This window comes from Stegodyphus dumicola, chromosome 8, assembly GCF_044657685.1.
Source record: "Stegodyphus dumicola isolate Sdum_Otavi_A_Nest chromosome 8, ASM4465768v1".
NCBI lineage: Eukaryota > Metazoa > Arthropoda > Arachnida > Araneae > Eresidae > Stegodyphus > Stegodyphus dumicola.
In genome coordinates this window covers 7,173,966-7,194,298 of record NC_140775.1, presented here as the reverse complement: position 1 = coordinate 7,194,298, position 20,333 = coordinate 7,173,966, and the positions used below count along the sequence as shown (strand labels likewise).

General features: G+C 32.3%; 1 protein-coding gene across 1 annotated transcript; it reads left to right on the top strand.

Moving 5' to 3' along the window:
- The first annotated feature begins 1,170 nt into the window (after positions 1-1,170).
- Positions 1,171-20,061, top strand: LOC118200012 (uncharacterized). Its single transcript, XM_035371922.2, has 2 exons — positions 1,171-1,327; positions 19,554-20,061. Exons 1-2 carry the CDS (start codon positions 1,263-1,265, stop codon positions 19,933-19,935), a joined length of 447 nt encoding a protein of 148 aa, XP_035227813.1. The 5' UTR covers positions 1,171-1,262; the 3' UTR covers positions 19,936-20,061.
- Positions 20,062-20,333: the final 272 nt, after the last annotated feature.

Sequence of the window (20,333 nt, the reverse complement as noted above, 5' to 3'; positions counted from 1 at the left end):
GCCGACTGATGGCGGCTAAGTGAAATATCACATTCTACCATCTCGATTCTTCTTATCATCCTTTTGTTGTTCCAGACATTCTTTTATCTGACGCAGAGTAAAAGCGCGCTGTCACTCTCTTTCCATTCGACACACGTCAAGTGATCTAATTCACTCCATCATTAATAGGTTCTTGATATCAAAACAAAAAATGCTAATATCCAAGAAAGTGGACGTCGTTTGAAATTCAGAGCAACTTCCAATTTATAGCGTCTAAGATGAACACTTATATGATCCAGTCCGTCGCCCGGACGGTATAGTGGTTAGGGAAGCCGACCACGATATTAAGAGCCTAGATTCTAAATCCAGAGAAGACATGGATGTAAATTATTTGTCCCTTATACAAAGTAACGGTGGCCGTCTGTATAATAAAATGACCACCACTTCTGGCTTTAGTTGTGGCGTAAGCCTAAAAATGTCTAAAAGTGCCCGCCATAAAAAAAAGACCATGTCTTGTCTTTGTCTAAGGAACTGGACTGTACAAAATAAAAAACAAAATCCATTATTTCTTTGTCTAAAACTGGACTGTATAAAATAGCCATCATTCATTGTAACCTGAGACGGATTTATACAGTCTCGGATTGGCTAATTCGATGAGTTCCTCCCCTTCACAAAAATATATCTGAACATAATTTAAAGATTTTCAAGTTCCTATTATTTCTTTTTATTTTCAGTGGCAGAAGGAAAAGACTGCTGAATACCGGGTAGTTGAGCCATGGTTTAAATCCCGGTAAACGAGCAAGCTTCATAGCTGCATGAGAAACTTCATGGTTTTTTCCCTCCTATGTTCTTAGCAGTAGTGAATAACAGCCAGCTTTCCTTACAGAGTGTTGCACGGAGGCATGTATCTCCTTAAGCAAACAGCCCTAGGAAGCTTTATCGTAGTCTTAACTATCTAATTCAATCATTTTACCGGATACTTTCGTCTGAAAAAGAAATTATTTTTGATTTTTTTGTATATCATTTCGAGGTGCATGCTTTGAAAATCACTTTATTTAACTAACCTGTACCTGTACATTATACCAGGGGAAAAAATTATTCATACGCATCTCACGTGATTTCTTGATATTCCTCTTATGTCTTTAACAGTAGTTTAATATCTAGTACATGGGTAGTTCACAAGTACACATTTAGAATGTCTATCTGGCAACAGTTTGTCATTATTTACAATTCTAGCCGCTCTGAGGAATGAGAATTTGAGAAAGTTATGTAATATTGTAACTATGGCTTTCAGATGTGTTTTTTCTGCTTGCCCTCGGAATCTGTTGTTTATTCCAAGAATATCAAGGTATTTTATTAAGATCATCCCAAAGAGGCTTTGAGAATACGTGTTAAATTAATCAGAATATGTAAACTTTTCTGTTTTTTTATGTATTGAAGAGCCTTAAATGGTGCTTTCTCTCTCTCTCTCTCTTTTTTTTTTTTTTTTTTTTTTTTGATGAACCAAAATGAAGTTTTTATTTGAAGAATTTTTAATTGAATCTATTTTTATTATAGTTCATGGTGAAGTTGATCTCTTTCATGCGTTAGAATTTAAGATAAATTATTTTATATGTTCTAAAATAAGATAAAATTAAGAATTGTTTTTTAAAAAAAGAAACTCGAATTCAGAGGTTCTGTCTATAAAATAATTGTTACGGTAGCAGTTTTTTGGCCAGAGTGAAACCCAAATTCTTGGGATGATCACGAATTAAATCCTGAAATTTCGCGAAACATTCGTGCTTTGATTTATGATATAATTATGTAAAAATCTTTCTCTGTAGGGAGCAAATAGCTAATCTTTGGAATATGGTAACAGGTAGATTGGCGACATTTTGGTAAGGCGATAAAGGTTACTAGGTAAGACTTTAGCAATAATCTGAGAAGTACACAGTTCGAATCACAGATTATTTTGTCTCAGAGAAATGAGAGATCATGATACATGTCATGTGACATTTTCCGGAAAATTCAGATCGTGATTTTAGTTAATAAGAACTTAGAAACAATTTCGCTGCTAAAATGCAGAATTGCCCACTTATTTGTTTGTCGCTTTTTACAAGAGTAAGAAGAATTGGATTTTTGTCAATTTTATCCATGTACACATCGACCTAGCATCTGAGAGCTAGGGAGATCAGTTTTGATTATCTGAATTACGATTTGAGGTTTACCTTGAGAGTGATTTGCGTACTTAATGATATATTTTGTGGGCTACGGAAGGATTACTTAAAATTCATGTTCTCTTTGAGCTGTTTGCAACGATTTATTCCACTAATTTTCGTGATGAATTGTTATTTCTTCTTACTTATCTGGACTTAACATTTAAAAAGAAGCCGATAAAAAAAAAAAAAGCCTAGTTCGCAATAATATTGTATACTTTTTACTGATATGTAGTGAAGATTTCGAAATTTTCATTAAAGTAGATGGTAATTTGTTATGTTACATTTGATATATATAGACTTTCTTCGTTACTGTTCTGTTATTGGGACCAGATTGAGATATCGTCAAAAGCAGATGATCTGGCAAAAAATTCAAAGGATAAAATTGATCACCAACATATTAACAATACAGTAAAGTTGAAGAAAAATCTAAAGAAAGAAGTAACATTACTGATATTCATAAAATTAGAAATTTTTAATGTAAATTAAACAACTTGTAAAGAAGTCGGGGGAGAGGGGATTTGGTTAGCGAATTTAGATTAATACAGAGACATGGAACACTGGATATGATTTAAAGTGTCTGGAAACTCTTACATTTTAAGACTCTGTTGCCGCAACGTAAACAAGAATCTAATTGGTTATGGTCAGTGCATATTGAAGTATGCCACGTCACTGTTTTGCACTGCCCCATAACCTTTCTATAGTTTGCAATGACAACTAGTATTGGAATCAACAAAATTATACTATTTATAGTTAAGGCAGAAAGGTTCAAATCGGACCTCTTTTTATTCTTCAGTGTTAATACCCATTCTAATAGTCTGAGTATATTTTAGTGGCATCAATAATATTTTCTTCTGTGACTTTAAGCAAAATTCTGTCAGAACAGTTATGTACAGCAACTAAAAATCAAAATCATCCTTTTGTTTCTCGGCAAATCACACCATACACCCACTGGGGCGAAAGGATACGACTAACTTTTTTTTTTTTTTTTTTTTTTTTAATGCAAAAAAGACTTTTGTCAACTTTGACAATATCAGTGCAGCCTACTTTAACCAATGATCTAGATATTAAATGCATAGCTACAGACTTCACTTAAATAACTGTTCCAGTCAACAACAGTGCAAGGATGCATATCAAGTTTATATTGACAAAATTTAATGGAAATTAATACTAAACACCATGTATAAATGAAACAACTGCTATTAAGAAACTGATTCTCGAGCCTTCATACTAATTTTGGGAATGTAATCCCCCTTTTTTTTTTTTTTTCTTCCGTAATCTTCACATCTCCATTTTGGTGCTTCCATCCAATAGAAATAGAGTTTCATTTTATGATTTTTCATGCACTTTCTTTAATAGTGAGTGACTCCTTTTACCTGAAGAAACTGTATGAAGATGTTTCATTATTAGGTAAGTCATTAATTTTCATATCTATGGTAATTACAGTAATAATAAAAACATAAGCAACTGTTACATCTTGAGAGTTTGTATTCTTGTTGCCAATTTTGAAAAATCATTATTTTGCTTATTCAAAAAATTAAACATTGTAATAATTTTAAAAGTAAACATTAGCGACTTCCCACAAACCAGTGTCTTGGCGAGTTTAGCAAAACATTAAATGACAACACTGGTTCCGATAACAGAACAGTACCTTTCTTCTTTTAGAAAATTTTATTAATGTACAATGAATATTGAGTCTGAGAAAATTATAGAAGTTGAAGCTGTTATAAAATTATTACAATAATAATTGTATATATTCTTAACCCGTTCAGTGAGGGTGTGACATATGTGCATCAGCAGCGAGCATTACTTCATGGCCGAGTGTCTTATATTTGAATCACCATTAAATTCACTCTATGGCAGGGCGTACCACATTTTACTTTTTAGATAGAACATTTAATTAGTATTTTTTGTTGCCAGTAGATGTAGCTGTATGTCTGTTATGGGGAAATATATCGAAAACTAAGTATGTGTACCTTCATTCCTATGCAATGTTTTTATTTTTGGTATTTTGTTTCGAAATGAGAGGGAGATTCGTGGGTGGTTGTTGAGCAATGTAATGTCTCTTTAACTGTGTCATTTGATATGAACAAATGCATGTGTTCTTGATGCTTTGAGGTACTTTTTATTTTTATTTTTGCGTAGTAGAATATACACAAATGCTGAACGTAGAAGAATATACACAAATGCTAATTCATTAGTGTTGAGTAACGGATGGCTCTTACTGCATCATTTCATATAAACAAATGAACATATTCTCAATGCTCTGGAATACTTTTTAATTTAATTAATTTATTTTATTTTATTTTAATTTTTTTTATCCCCGTATAGTGGAGTAGATGTTCTATCATTAGAGACTTTTTTATTACTCTTAGATTTTTTCGGCATTGAGACGAATATTTTGCATGGATTATTGAAAGTTTTTTTTTAAATGTTCTATTGCTGGTGTTCTACCTTTATTAATGGCAAAACTAAAGCGCTATCTGACCGTAGAAGATACACAAATGCTAAATGAGTCAAATTTGCTGATATTCTAGTCCTGTGACATTTGCAAAGTTGGACTTTGCATACACCCATGTTTCAAAGAATATCATACACTGTCTCTTTTTTGAAATGTTGCTTCCTTTTCGTTGTTTGCACATTGAATTTTTATGAAAGACTGTTTTAATATTTTTTAATTTTAATTATGTGTTGTGTTAAATAAAATCTGCGATTTTTTGGATATTTTTCCATATATATTTAATTGTGGGATAAAGGAAAAATTATATTATTCCAGAATTTTTATAAAATTTATAAGGAAAATATAACAATAAAGGTTTTAACTTATTTCTGACAACTACCTGAATGTGCTTCTCATAATGTACCAAAAATTGGAACAATTGGATGAAAAATTTAATTTATACAAATAATTTATACGAATATTTAGTTAGGCTTAGCCGTGCGAATTGCCTGTCCCCACAAGACGATATATACAGTTAGCGTGCCGACCCAAGAGAACGCTTTGGTAAGAGAGGTGCTCGCCATGAACCTGTTGCCTGTCTGATGCAGAAAACAAATTCTTATGCTTCTTATATTATCATTTTTTTTAACTAAAAAAAAAGTAGTATAGTAATTGGTTGCTACAAAAAGAAAGAAGTTCATATAAAAAAATTAGTTAAATTGTGTATCCTGAAAATTAATCTGTAAAACTACTTACAGGCAGGTTTTTGGTTCTCGTGTATTGATGAAAATTTCGTGACAGTCACTTTAGATTCAAAACAGTTGTTTTCCTTTAAAAATTTGAGGCAAATTTCTGTATCACTACACAATGTTTACCGTAATTTCTTCTTTTACAGGCAAATCCCAAAAGCACATATTTTAGAATTGAGTTTTTAGCCTACAAATACCACAGTTTATCGATAAAAACAATTGAAATGTGAAATACAACAAAGAAAAAAAAAAAAAAAAAAAAAAAGGCATTTGAGAATGGTAATACAGTACAAAGTCTTTAATCTGGAATGATCTATAAGCCGGACCTCAAAGCTACAAACTTTCTGCGCATGCATAGCATTTACGCATGCGCATAATACCTTTATGCATGCGCATATGTGTTTACGCATGCGCGTTTAATGTATAACGGACGGTATAAGCTAAGCTAAAATTATCTTTTTCAGTTAATGTTGCAGATTGTGTTATTCCTTAATCTTCGAATTAGATCCGGCTTATTATTTTTTGCAGACTGTTCAAGCAATTTTATAAAAGTATGCTTGAACTTTCGATTATGTCAAAAAGAATTTCCGATTCTGGAGCTACCAAAGGATCTAGAAAGCGAAGGCATGTTTCCATGTCCATCACCTGTTGAAAGATTGAGCGTGTTAAACTTTTCAACTGTTTCCTCACCAGCGGCATTTAAAAATAAAGCAACTTTCACATCTGAATCTTTTGAAGCATTTCCTGAAGCTTTCATATAAATCTGGAACAGCTGCTTGAATCTGCGGCAGTTTTCGGCCACATTGCCATCAAAACTTAGGCCTTGCAATGGGCGACAAAATTCCATCTTGCATCTGCTGAGAGGAAAAACAACCAAAGGGATTGCCTGGCAATTAGTTCGAGTAATAATACTCCACACGACTAAGCCATGTTATACAGTACAAAGTCCGTAATCCGGACGTCCATTATCGGTAATTATCTATAATACAGACCTCAAAGCCACAAACTTTTTTTTTGTATGCTTTATGCATGCGCGTTTAACATGTAACAGACGGTATAAGCTAGGCTAAAATTATGTTTACTGATTCTGAGGCATTTCAGTTAATGTTGCAGATTACGCTGTTCCTTAATCTTCTGACTGGATCCAGCTTATTATTTTTTTTGCAGACTGTTAAAGCAATTTTATAAAAATTAAGCTTGAACTTTCGATTATGTCAAAAAGAGTTTCCGATTCTGTAAGCTGCCAAAGGATCTACAAAGCGAAACCATGTTTCGATGTCCATCAAAGAAAAAGTGGAATTGCTGCAAAAAATGGATAAAGGCATGAAGAAAGTAACAGAGAGGTTAGTGAAAACGAAAAAATTTCAATTGACAAGTTAGTCGGTATTCTCTGCACAGCAATTACAGAACTTAAACAGCGGAACTTTGTAACTGAACAAGAAATTATGTCTGTTTATAGAATTAAAGAGAAAGTAACTAGCACATAAAATGAAGATACTTAAACAACTTACATTGAAAGACATGTTTAATAAAGTAAACAAATAAATATAAAGCTTTTTTTTTTTTTTTTTTTTGTATATTTTGAAAGCCTTTAGATCATATAATTGCTCTTTATTTCATAAATTATGGCTTCATATTTTTAATTTTATAATTTCTGCATGCCATCGTACCAGATTTAAATTGATGATATATAAGCCGGAAAAACCCCTAATCTGGAATCGCCAAAGTCCCGATGAGTCCGGATTAAAGACTTTGTACTGTATTACTTATAAAAACTGGAGAATTGTTATGCGCATAGTACATAGTTGCCGTGATTAGGTGCATTATGAAAATTTGACAACTTTTACTAAGGTGATAATACGCAAGTACCATCATTTCTGTCTATCCCACTGAAGAGAATGGCATAACTAGGGTGGGGCAAGGGTGGTCATTTGTCTCGGGCGCAGCAAACTGATGTTACAAAATTTTAGAATGAAAATTTATCCATTCTTGGCACAAAGAAAGGGGCATAAAATCCTCAGTTGTCCACGAGTGCTGAAAACCCTAGCTACGCCTCTGACTGAAGGTAAGTGGGCGATAGCTGAAATACCTAAGCAACTTAATTAAAAAAGTAGCTTTGGAAATTTTACACTGCTGTTGTGTTTGCAGCTTTTGTTATCAAAATACTAGTGTTTTGTATATTGCTTTATCTTGATTTGTTTCTTGAGAAACCTGTATTAGTACCTTTTGCTATTCATGCAAGAAATATGAAGATATTTTTTTTTTAAAGGACAAAAAGCTAATATGCTGTCTAAAATATCGAATCACAAGATACTACCCCAAGTTTTCAAGATATGATATATAGTTTGACCGTCTCATACGCAACTTTAGCTGGTATTCTGCCAAAACACATAGAATGGTTCAAAAGGGGTGTAAGGGGAAAAGTCATGTGAAAGTCCTGTCTTAACTGATAAGAGGGAATTTATTTGACTGAAGTCCCTATCCTGTTGTCAATTATCTTTTGCACCTTTGATTCATATTTGGCTAAGATACACATTGGTTTGCAGCAGTGCTTAAATTGCGCCGGAGCCCGGCTCCGGTATTTCTCAATTTTTAAGATAAATAACAATTTTTGCCAGAGTGCACCGGAGCCCTAAACTTTATAAAACTGAACCACAATTTAAAGGGAAAAAATTTAGAATTCCTAACGCTTTAGTTTAACAGTAAGCAGACTTTGCAATACTCTATTTTCCTAGAAATACAAACTCATGAGAACATGAGACGTTCAAGTAAAGTCCCCTCATTCACATGCGGAAACCTTTCCCCTCTAAGAAAAGCAATAAATTTGGGGGAGATTGTTTAGGAATGCATAAATTTCTCGCCATGCCATCATATCTAGTGTATTGTTATCGATGCTTACAGTTAGTTATTCTCGCATGAAGGAAAATTTGTGTTCTTAAATGTGCGTTAAGTGACAGTGAGTACAATAAGAGTGAACTATTGAGATAAACTGCTCAAGCACGTCCTATCCATCGTCTTCCCACAGTACCCACTAATGGAAGGGAAAGTGTAACCAGCAACTTTACATTCATCTTTAGGACTCAAATTCAGGACTCATTTTACCCCTGACATACATCTGCTTGATGGCTATAATTATATCAGCAGAGAGGCACGGTCAGAGAGAACGTTCTCTCTCACCAAGATTCCCCTCATTTTTTGTTTCCACCACTCATGCCCTCAATATGTTTCACCACGGAATTTTCATCAGCTATACTTTAAGTATATTTCATTTTTGTGACAATAAAAGAACTCCTCTCCCCCCCCTTACGATCAGAGCTCAAATTGGGCCGGAGCCCACCGGATTTCAATTCCGATGCTTCTTAATGTTTGTAATAAATCATAATTCTAGCGGGAACGCACCGGAACTCTGAGTAAGAAGGCTGTGACACTTCTTTTATGTAATTGAATTACAATTTCAGTAGAAATTTTATCGCGAAAATTTTATTTTAACACTAAAATTATATTAAAAATTGCATATTAAATTTCAGTTTATATCTTTACATTTTATTTAATTACTTAATTACTTCAATCTTTAATTATTTCATTAAATAATAATTACCTATCTAATAAATATCAATTAAATTATAATTAATTAATTATCTAATAATTATCAGTTAAATTATAATTCATTAATTATATAATACCGTAATTTCCGGAAGAAACGCCGCGGCATTTACATGTTTAAAACTTAAATTTTCAGCGGGTTCGCCGTATCTACCCATGCTGCGTTTAGGTGCACTAAAAATAAAATATTTCCTATGATGGTCATTGTACATAGTTTGGATGGCCTTTTCATTGTGCATAGACTGGTGCTGTTCCCACACAAAAGACACTGTTGCTTTTTGCGAACGTTATTTTGTTTACGTTCTTTCCCTTGAACTGACCTACATGCCTTATTCACCCTAAACGAGATCTCAGAACAATAACATTCTTCCCCCATTCAAATCAACATTCTCATCAGTTTGAATAGTCTCTCTTCTCTGCCATTCGATGAATCTTCCAGGACCCATCCTCTTCCCACCCTTGCCTTTTCTGCAATTTTTTTCAAAGGCAGACACGACTCCACCTGCCTTGCAATAACGAACTCTGACGTATTTCCCCTTCAGCATGAATGGATTTTTCTTGGCATTCTGCCAGATATGGATCCCATCAGTTTGGGTACAAGTACTTGTTGGATAGTTTTTAAGTAAGAAGGGAGCGGAAAATTTTTAAAAATGTCCCTAAATGGCACAGAAGCTATACTGCTGGTTTTAAGCTTAATGTAATTTCATGTGCCGAACAAATTGGAAACAAATAGGGAAAAAATAACAATGGGAAAAATCCATATTACATGATTTCTGTCCATCCACCCCATTTTGAGAATAAATCAGTCTGAATGGCGCATGCATGTTTGCACTCATGATTGCAGTTGAGGTGGTCGAACTATAATAGTGCATGTTTCGTTACATTGTTTTTTGTTTTACCTTTCATTAAATGTAATATAGAAACCTTGAAGGCTAGTGGATATGATTTATGTTATGTATATGTGGCAACACACTAGTTGCTTGTTGAACTGAACTGAAGTAATCACCAGTTGATGTTGGTTTGTAATGAACAATGTGCTTTGTGATCCTGTAGTAATGTCACTTATTTATTGATCAAGTAATATTAATAGGAATACGGTACAAAGTCCGTAATCCGGACTCGTCGGGACTTCCAGATTAGGGGAATTAGCAATTCCAGATTAGGGGTTTTTCCAGATTATAGATAATCAATTTAAATCTGGTAAGATGGCATGCAGAAATTATACGATTAAAAATATGAAACCGTAATTTATGAAATAAAGAGCAATTATGATCTAAAGGGTATTTGTTTACTTTATTAAACATTTCTTTCAATGTAAGTTGTTTAAGTTGCTTCGTTTTTTCTGCTAATACTTTCTGTATAATTCTATAAACAGGCATAATTTCTTGTTCAGTTACAAAGTTCCACTCTTCAAGTCCTGTAATTGCTGTGTCGGATATGCCTTTATCCATCTTTTGCAGCAATTCCACTTTTTGTTCGAAGGACATCGAAACATACTTTCGCTTTGTAGATCCTTTGGCAGCACCAGAATTGGAAACTCTTTTTGACATAATTGAAAGTTCAAGCTTAATTTTTATAAAATTGCTCTAACAGTCTGCAAAAAATAATGAGCCGGATCCAGTCAGAAGATTAAGGAACAGCGTAATCTGCAACATTAACTGAAATGCCTTAGAATCAGTAAAGATAATTTTAGCCTAGCTTATACCGTCTGTTATACATTAAACACGCATGCATAAAGCATACAAAAAAAAAAGGTTGTGGCTTTGAGGTCTGGATTATAGATAATTATGGATGATGGACGTCCGGATTACGGACTTTGTACTGTATAACATGGCTTAGTCGTGTGGAGTATTATTACTCGAACTAATTGCCAGGCAATCCCTTTGGTTGTTTTTCCTCTCAGCAGATGCAAGATGGAATTTTGTCGCCCATTGCAAGGCCTAAGTTTTGATGGCAATGTGGCCGAAAACTGCCGCAGATTCAAGCAACTGTTCCAGATTTATATGAAAGCTTCAGGAAATGCTTCAAAAGATTCAGATGTGAAAGTTGCTTTATTTTTAAATGCCGCTGGTGAGGAAATAGTTGAAGTGTTTAACACGCTCAATCTTTCAACAGGCGATTAGGGCAACTATGAAAAAGTGCTTGAAAGGTTTGAAGGTTTCACGAGGCCTAGAACAAATGTCGTGGTGGAGAGATTTTTTATTCAATAAGAGAAAACAAGAAGAAGGGAGACTTTTGATTGTTTCGTGACTGACCTGAAAAAACTGGTAAAATATTGCAAATTTGGTAAGCAGAGTGACCCTGTCGTACCTGATCGCATTGTCCTTGGAGTATCAGATACCAGTTTACAGGAGAGGATGCTGCGAGAAAATAATCTGAGTTTGGAGAAAGCAATTGATTTAGGGAATGCTGCTGAATTGAGCAAAGCTCGTGCTCAAACTTTAAGAGAACACAGTGTTGACAGCGTAACTAGAGGAAAAGTGAATCAACAACAGGCAGAAGGAGCCAATGCAGCCATAGCAGTGAGGAAGCACAGAGGATGTCGTGATGACACTTCAAATACCGAGATGTTTTTGAGTAAAAGACATGACATTAATGGACATTACCCGGCATATGGAAAAAGATGCCTTAGTTGTGGCAAACTTAATCACTTTTCGACTATGTGCTGAAACATGTCCAAAATGCTTCTCAGCATGATAATAGAGATGTGTATAGTGAATCTGATGATGAATTCTTTGTGAATTCGATAAATGTCCAAAAAACTAAAAGTGTATGCTCAACATCATCTACAAAAGAGTGGACTAAAACTATAATTGTTGAAGGGACAAATGTGACCTTTAAGTTGGACTCAGGGTCTGAAGTGAATATTTTGCCTGTGAAAATTTATGAAACGCTGAGTGCTAAGAACTCTTAATTTTATTATAAACAAGTGTAATGTTGTATTAGAATCATTTGGGGGGTCCAAGGTTAAACCTGATGGGTTGTTAATGTTACGATGTTCCTCAGATGGTGAGAATCATCCTTTAGAGTTTTTAGTTGTTTCTAGCAAGCATATACGTCCATTATTAGGACTTGATGCATGTGTTAAACTTAAATTGATTCAGTTTATACATAAGGTTGGAATATCAAATAAAGGTAAGTTGGATCAGTATACATTTGTTTTACCTCCATCTGTTTCCATAAGATCAATTTATTATTAATAATTCAGAAGTGTTTGAAGGTATTGGAAAATTTAATGGTTCGTGTAAAATCATAGTAAATGATCAGATAGCTCCTGTAGTGAGACCACCACGTAGAGTACCACTTAGTTTGAAACCTAAATTTGAATTAAAATTAAGCGAATTAGGGAGACAGGGCATTATTGCAAAAGTTGATCAACTTTTGAACTGGCTGAGCAATCTAGTAATAATTGAAAAAGCTAATGGATCCTTAAGAATATGCCTTGATTCTCAAAATCTTAACAAAGCTGTAAAAAGAGAACATGTGTTAATTCCAAACATTGAGAAGATTTTACCAAAGCAATGTAATAAATCAGTTTACTCTGTTTTGGACTTAAATGGTGGTTTTTTTTCAAATAGCATTAGATGGGGATAGTAGTGATCTTTGTACTTTTAGCACACCATTTGGATGCTATAAATTCTTAAGGCTTCCAATGGGTATTTCCTGTGCACCTGAAATTTTTCAGAAATGCAATCTTGAAAACTTTGGTAATATGCCAGGAGTATTGATCTATGTTGATGACATCCTCATTGCTGCTAGCACCGTACAAGAACATAATAAAATTTTAACAGAGGTCATCAACAGAGCTAAAAACTCAATATTAAATTCAACAAGCAAAAACTTTAATATTTAGGTCATTTATTTAATGTATCAGACATACGACCTGATCCTGATCGAATTAAAGCCATTACTGAGTTCAGGAACCTCAGAATAAGCATGAATTACAGCATGTTTTGGGAATGTGTAATTATTTGAGGAAATGTGTACCGCATTTTTCAGAGAAAACAGCCATATTAAGGGAACTTTTGAAAAACAAAGTAGAATGGCAGTGGTTACAGCTACATTCTAAAGCATTCAGCGAATGAAAAAAATTAATTTGAATTTCCTAGTATTTTATTTGCTGTTAATAAATTTCACTCTTACATTTATGGTAGAGAGGTAGAAGTGCTTACGGATCATAAACCATTAGTTTCAATTATGAACAAAAGTATTGCTAATGTGTTGTGAAATAGATTGCAAGGGATAAAAATTAAGCTCTTAAAATATAACTTAAATATTTGCCTGGGAAATATATGTATATTGCAGATTTACTGTCACATTCCTTTATTGAAAAACACACAAATGAAAACATGGATATATGACAGAGATTGTTCATACACTAACAAAACAACTTCAAATGTCTCAGAGTAAGAAAATAGAATTTCAGAAAGCTTCATTAGAAGATGAAGGGTTAATGTTAGTGAAAGAATATTGGCAAAAGAGATGTCCTTTGAGTGTTGATAAAGTTTCTAAAGAAGTAAGATCTTATTTTAAATTTAAAAATGAATTGAGTGTTGAACAAGATTTAATTTTTTTTTCCAATAATTGAACTGTAGTACCTGTTGCATTAAGGAAGTGTGTGTTAACATTATTGCATAAAGCTTGCTGTGGGGTTGAAAAATCAAAAGCTAGGGCTTGACAAGTACTATTTTGGCCAGGAATAAACAGTGACATTGAGAATATGATTTATAAATGCCTAATTTGTGATAAGTTCAGGCCTCAAACAGTAAAAGAACCTCTTGTTTGTCATGAAATTCCCAGTTTACGTTATGAAAAGGTTGGTATTGAGATCTGTGAGTATGCGGGGAAAAGTTATCTAGTAATGAGGCTGTTACTTAACTAAATGGGTAGACATAATTCCTCTAAAAAATAAAAGTGCAGTGGAAGTTACTAGAAATTGAAATCAGTATTTGCAACACATGGAATACGGAAAACTTTAATTTGTGATAATGTACCATTTAATGGTTGGAAAATGAAGAGTTTCGCAAGGGATTGAGGATTTGAAATAATCACTAGCAGTCCTCAATATCCAAAATCTAATGGATTTGTAAAAAAGTTGGTAGGTATAGCTAAGAGTTTATTTAGAAAAGCAGGATTGGAGAAATTAAATGAAGCTTTACTGGAATATAGAAATACTCCAATTTCAGGTATAAATTTATCACCAAGTCAAATGCTATTAAATAGGAATTTAAGAGCACGGTTACCAATTACACAAACAGAATTGAAACTAACTGTAAAAGATCAATATAGAGAAAAGGTGAGGAGTAAGCAGAAACAGGCTAAAATCTATTATGATAAGTATGTTAATTTCATGTATTGCAATTTTTTTTTATTACACTCCATAAAAATAGGGCTAAACAATATTGAAATGAAATGGGAGGCATAAAACTGTTGATGTCTTCTAACACTGCACAGGTTGTTTTTTTTTTTTTTCCTAAACTTCTCTATATAAATTCAGACAAATAAGAATCAAAGTTTTGTCAAGCAGTGCCTTAGTAGCATTTGTTACACAATTTAACACTGCCCCACTAATTTCTCTATTGTTTATGTATGACACTCACTTCTGAGGGTCCATGAAATTATATTAGTGGTTGACAGTAAAATGTCAAATCTACCTGGCAATTCATCTCATGTATATACTTTCCAGTAGTTTCTGACACCAAAAATAGATGAACCTCATGGCTGTAAAGAAGGCGATTTTCCGTCCTTTAAACCAATTTCCTGTTCTTAATCCTTTATTCCTATTAAGGATTCTTTCCTGCAGTGCCATTTAGCTGTAGAGTTATACATAATCATGATTCTTTTAGCAATATTTTCTATCATGAATGATGTCTTTTGTTTGAAAAAATTCTATTGCAGACTTTTTTCACCCTTGGGCCAATTCCCAACATGTTAGATCCATAGCATTATTAAAAAATTAATTAATTAAAAATTAAACCAATATTTCAATGGCATAATAATGTAGAACTATCTAAATTTGCTTGCAGTCAAAATTCCTGTGCATTTAGAGAAATCTACATCTAAACACAGTTTGCGATTAAATGGGCACATTTGCTCAATATAGCATTTTTGACGCATATATTTTTGCTGCAGTGTTGGACAAAAACATAAATAGTTGCATAATTTTAAACATTTTTGTAATTGAAAGTATATGTCTTTGACCTGTGGTTTCAAAAATAAAGGTTAGAGAGAGACTTTTGTAAATATGGTGTATTCATTATCCATTTCTTCTTTTTCTACTAAAATTTCGACTAACAGTCATATCAAAGTAATCTTTTACATTAAAGAATTATACAATGTCTTTTACTTTCTGCCCTGAGATGGGGTCATAGTTAGGAATATTAGCATTTTTTATATTATCACAGACAGACATGTGCAGTGATCTGAAACTCAAATTGCATGTTGGCCAAATGCATAACCTGAAAGCACCTGACAGGCTGAATTATTTTAAAATTAAAACTTTTGTTTATTAAATATTTATCAAAACATGCATAAAGGGTAATAATAATAATAATAATAATAATAATGTAAAAGGAAAAAGTCCAGTTTATATTCATTTTCTGTCTAAAATCTGAAGGTTAGAATCTGCAGGAAATTTCTGTTGTTTACTATTTGTAATTTAGTTGTATTGACAGCTAATTATTAAATTTCCATATTGACATTTATTTTATATAATTCTAATGTATTGAATTAACCACTAAAGAACTTAAAACTAAAAATAAGCAAATTACAAAAACATTCTAAGTGGGGCAAAACTTGAGAATATATAATGACAAATGTTTCATTCATTTCTTAAATTTCTCTTGTCTTTCTTTCAAATTTTTCTTTTCTTCTTTTAGTAATATTTCTTTGAAAAAATACATATATTTGCATGTAAATAATCATAAGCTTCCTTATCTTTTATTATAGCTTCCAACTACATCTCATGGGATTTGAATTTTGCTAAAAGTTTGTAACCTTAAAATAAAATTACTAGAAACAATTTTTGTCACTAATTGTGGATGCTCATTAATTAGCCGGGTTCTGTTTATTAATTTCCAGTAGTGTGTTGGGGGGACTTGTGTGTCTGCCCCTTCCTACTCACACAACTGGAACACATATAATTGTGTTCTCAAACAAAGCAATTTTTCATATTGTGCAAATTCGCACCTGAAGGTCTAATCGTTTGACAACACAAGGAAAGGGGGTTAATCAAATCTGTATTTTCAAATACACTCAAAAGTCTTTAATCCGGACTCGTCGGGACTTCGGCAATTCCGGATTATCGATTTTTCCGGATTATAGATCATCAGTTTAAATCTGGTAAGATGGCATGCAGAAATTATAAAATTAAAAATATGAAACCGTAATTTATGAAATAAAGAACAATTATGATCTAAAGAGTATCAAAATTTACAAAAAAAAAATCTTAATATTTATTTGTTTACTTTATTAAACATTTCTTTTAATGTAAGTTGTTTAAGTTGCTTCGTTTTATGTGATAATACTTTCTCTTTAATTCTATAAAAAGACATAATTTCTTCTTCAGTTACAAAGTTCCGCTGTTTAAGTCCTATAATTGCTGTGTCGAGAATACCGACTAATTTGTCAATCGAATTTTTTTCGTTTTCAATAACCTCTGTGTCACTTTCTTCACTATCGGAAGCGAATTATAATGACGAGGAATTTGATTTATCAAAGACGATTTGGTTTGATTGGAATCTGATATATCAAAGACGGAGTACATCGAGATGAAATACTACATTTAGTAAGGAATTATAAGCCAAATAAAATAAAAACATCTGCCCTGAAGAAAAGGATAGTGCTGACAGATCAACTTCCAGTTCATTGCACGCCGCGACGTTTCCCCCCCCCCCGCAGAGCAGCGTGAAATTGATAAACAGATTTTGGAATGGTTAGAGAAACACAAAGGATATGCCTTTATCCATTTTTTTGCAGCAATTCCACTTTTTGTTTGATGGACATCGAAACATACTTTCGCTTTGTAGATACTTTGGCAGCTCCAGCATCGGAAATTCTATTTGACATTATCGAAAGTTCAAGCTTACTTTTATTAAAATTGCTCTAACAGTCTGCAAAAAATAATAAGCCGGATCCAATTCGAAGATTAAGGAACAATGCAATCTGCAACAATCTGAAATAGATAATTAGATAATTTTAGCTTAGCTTATATCGTCCGTTATACATTAAAAGCGCATGCGTAAAGGAATTACGCGCATGCGCAGAAAGTTTGTAGCTTTGAGTTCCGGATTATGGGTGTCCGGATTAACGACTTTTGACTGTATTTAAATAAGATTTATATCACAGTATAAATAAAAAGCTCCTTTTATCGATTTTTGGGGGGCATTGCTCACATCCCTTTCTAATGGTAATGAAAGCAATGTAAAATTGGACTGGAAATCATTAAAATCTTAAACCTTTCATCAAATTTTTGCTGTAATAAATAATGTCATAATAATAATAATTAATTTATAGAAAATGTATTCATGGGCTGCATAAAACTGCTTTGAGGACTGCCAACTTGAGACCACTGGCTTAAAGAATTCCTTTCCAGCTCTTCTCTTCTGTTACCGTATTTACACATGCATGGGCTACTTAAAACAAATATCAGTGTGTTCTATTTCATGTTCTTAGATATATTCTAAGAGAGAGAAAATCATAATTTTTTAGTCTTGAAAGAGCATTTGCTTTAATTTTTTTTTTTTTTTTATTCCTTTTTATGCGTGGAATAGAAGTTTCGAAGTGTAATTCTATATTCTTTTGTGTGTCTAGTTTTCTATTATTTGAAACAAGTTTGATATAAACAGGTTGCACTGCGTCATTCATTATTTATTTTATATATTGATTGCAGTAAAGTTTGAATGTATTTGTGAAATGCAGATTTAGGGCACTTATATTGTAATATTATAAAATACTTTGATAGTCTTTGAAAAACTGCATACTAGAAAGCGTATATTAAGTAGTTGGGCACACTGGCATATTTCAGTTCTGTCTGTGGCCAAAGATCTCTGTGTTTAACTTTGAAACAGGCAGAAAGAATCCATAGACTTATTGACCACATATATTGAAACAGGCAGAGAGGAACTATAGACTTATTGACTATATAGGTACAGATGATGAGATTTTAATAGATGATTTTCATTCTGTCGTCTATGTTCTCCTACAGTTCAGCTTAAATATACCATTCTCATTCCCACTGCCTTTTACATTGACTGTTTTCCCACTTGTGGAAGGTGAAGCTATGCTAAGACTGCATTATTTCTATTTTTATGGATTTTATATTTGTTTCTAATTTTTGCTTTTTAATGGTAAAATAGGTTTTGCATATTATTTAATATGACTTGGTAGGTTTTTTTTTCCAATTATTTTATTTTGAACACATTGTTTTTTTAATGAACTATGATAATTACTCTTCCATTTCATGTTACTTCAGCTTACAGAAAGTTTCATGGTAATGCTGTACTTTTGTAAAATAAATGAAACCTTGTAATATGAATGATTCAATATCAGATAAATCAAAATTTATGAAATAGCACTGCCAATTCAATTTAACAATTGCAAGTATAAAAGATTTAGCAATTTATATTATATAGTCTCTCTCTCTATATATATAGTAAATTTAATATTATATAAAAATACATATGAAAATACACATTCATGCTTATTTTTGTGTTATATTAGTTATGGAACTAAAGTATGCAATAGTTTTAATAAAGAACATGTACATTATGGTTGCGTTTAAACATAAATGATTTGTCTAACATTAACTTGTTAAAAACAAAGTAATAGTGTTTCCTAGCTTGTTTTCTTCAATAGTCATCTTAGCATCAAAGTGTTCCTAGCTATAATGCCTTAACTTCTATTAAATATACAAAAAGTGTTATCTTGGTGACCATTGGACTATCTGTATGAGGATTATTATGTGGGTTTCCTATGTGCTTGGTACACTATTTGTAGAAAAGCGTTTAGAAATATAAGGAAAACAGTATATTTCTCATTTGGGTTTGGCATAAATAGTATCAAACCTTGACGAGGCAGTTTCATGTAATTGGCATTCTGTTGTATTTTAGTCCTATATTGAATAATTCTTTTATACTGTATTTTAGCATTTCCAAATATGGTTACCTGCTTCATATCAGGCTAAAATGATAAAATTATTAAATATTATTTCTGTGTTTACAACTGCCAGCACTAATGACAAATCCAAATTTTAAAGATCTTTTTAATATGGGGAAAATAATCAAATAGATTTAACTTAAACACTGTTAACATGCATTTCTCCATCCAAATTATATCCTCTTTCTAACTAAATAATTATTAAAACAATGATCAAAATTTATTAACATATTTTACAGGCATAAAAACATATTTATCAGTTAACCACTTTTTTAAAATTTTATTCCTTAGTATAATGAAATCATTTTGTACATGGCTACATGTGCATTGCATTACTCTTGTAATGCAAATTACTTGCTTTCTGGAGGGCATAAAAATTTCAGAAATTAAACAAACAAATTGCTTGCTGATATATGTTCTTTTTTCTTTCAGGCCTCTTATTAGATTTTATGCCAAAAATCAGCCTACTGAAATTACTGATGAACCAATTAAATATTCCACAAGTGACGCAGCAAAATGGAAAGCTATATATTCTACTCGTGGAGAAGATTATTATACGACACCCAAAATACAGTCCACTGCTATTATGCTGAGTTTGATAGCATTTATGGTGTACTTTTGCATGTTAAGAGAAGAAAACGATTTAGATGATTGGCTAAGGGACATAGAAAAACAAGTGCCACTGCAAATAGAAGAAGGGAAACTTCGAGCAGCTATTGAACAAAGAAAAAAATCTAAAACAGACAGTACTTATGAAGAACAAAGACTTGAAGAAATTCTTAAACAAAAAGCACAAATTTTTGCTAACAAATAAAAAAAGAGACATAATGTTAAACATGTTTTATTTGTAATATACTAGTATATATAAAATCAGCTCTAAAATAAGGGCAAAAGGACTGTTTGCCATATATATTAGTTAAAATAAATTGATGAATATAGATCAGGTGCACATGTTTTATTTACTTCTTTTTATATATAACATATATATATATATATGTATATAGTTTATGAACATTTAGTTCTTGAAAGTTGGATAATTAGAAGCGATGTATTATGCAATAAAATTTTATTTATCCAAATATTCTCAGTACATTGTATATGGTCAAGTAAATGAAGCTTATCTGTTTGCAGTAAAATAAAATTTACCATTGTTTTTACTCTAATAAAATTAAACTAGTATGCTTTATTTTATCCCAGGGAAGTAAAATAAAA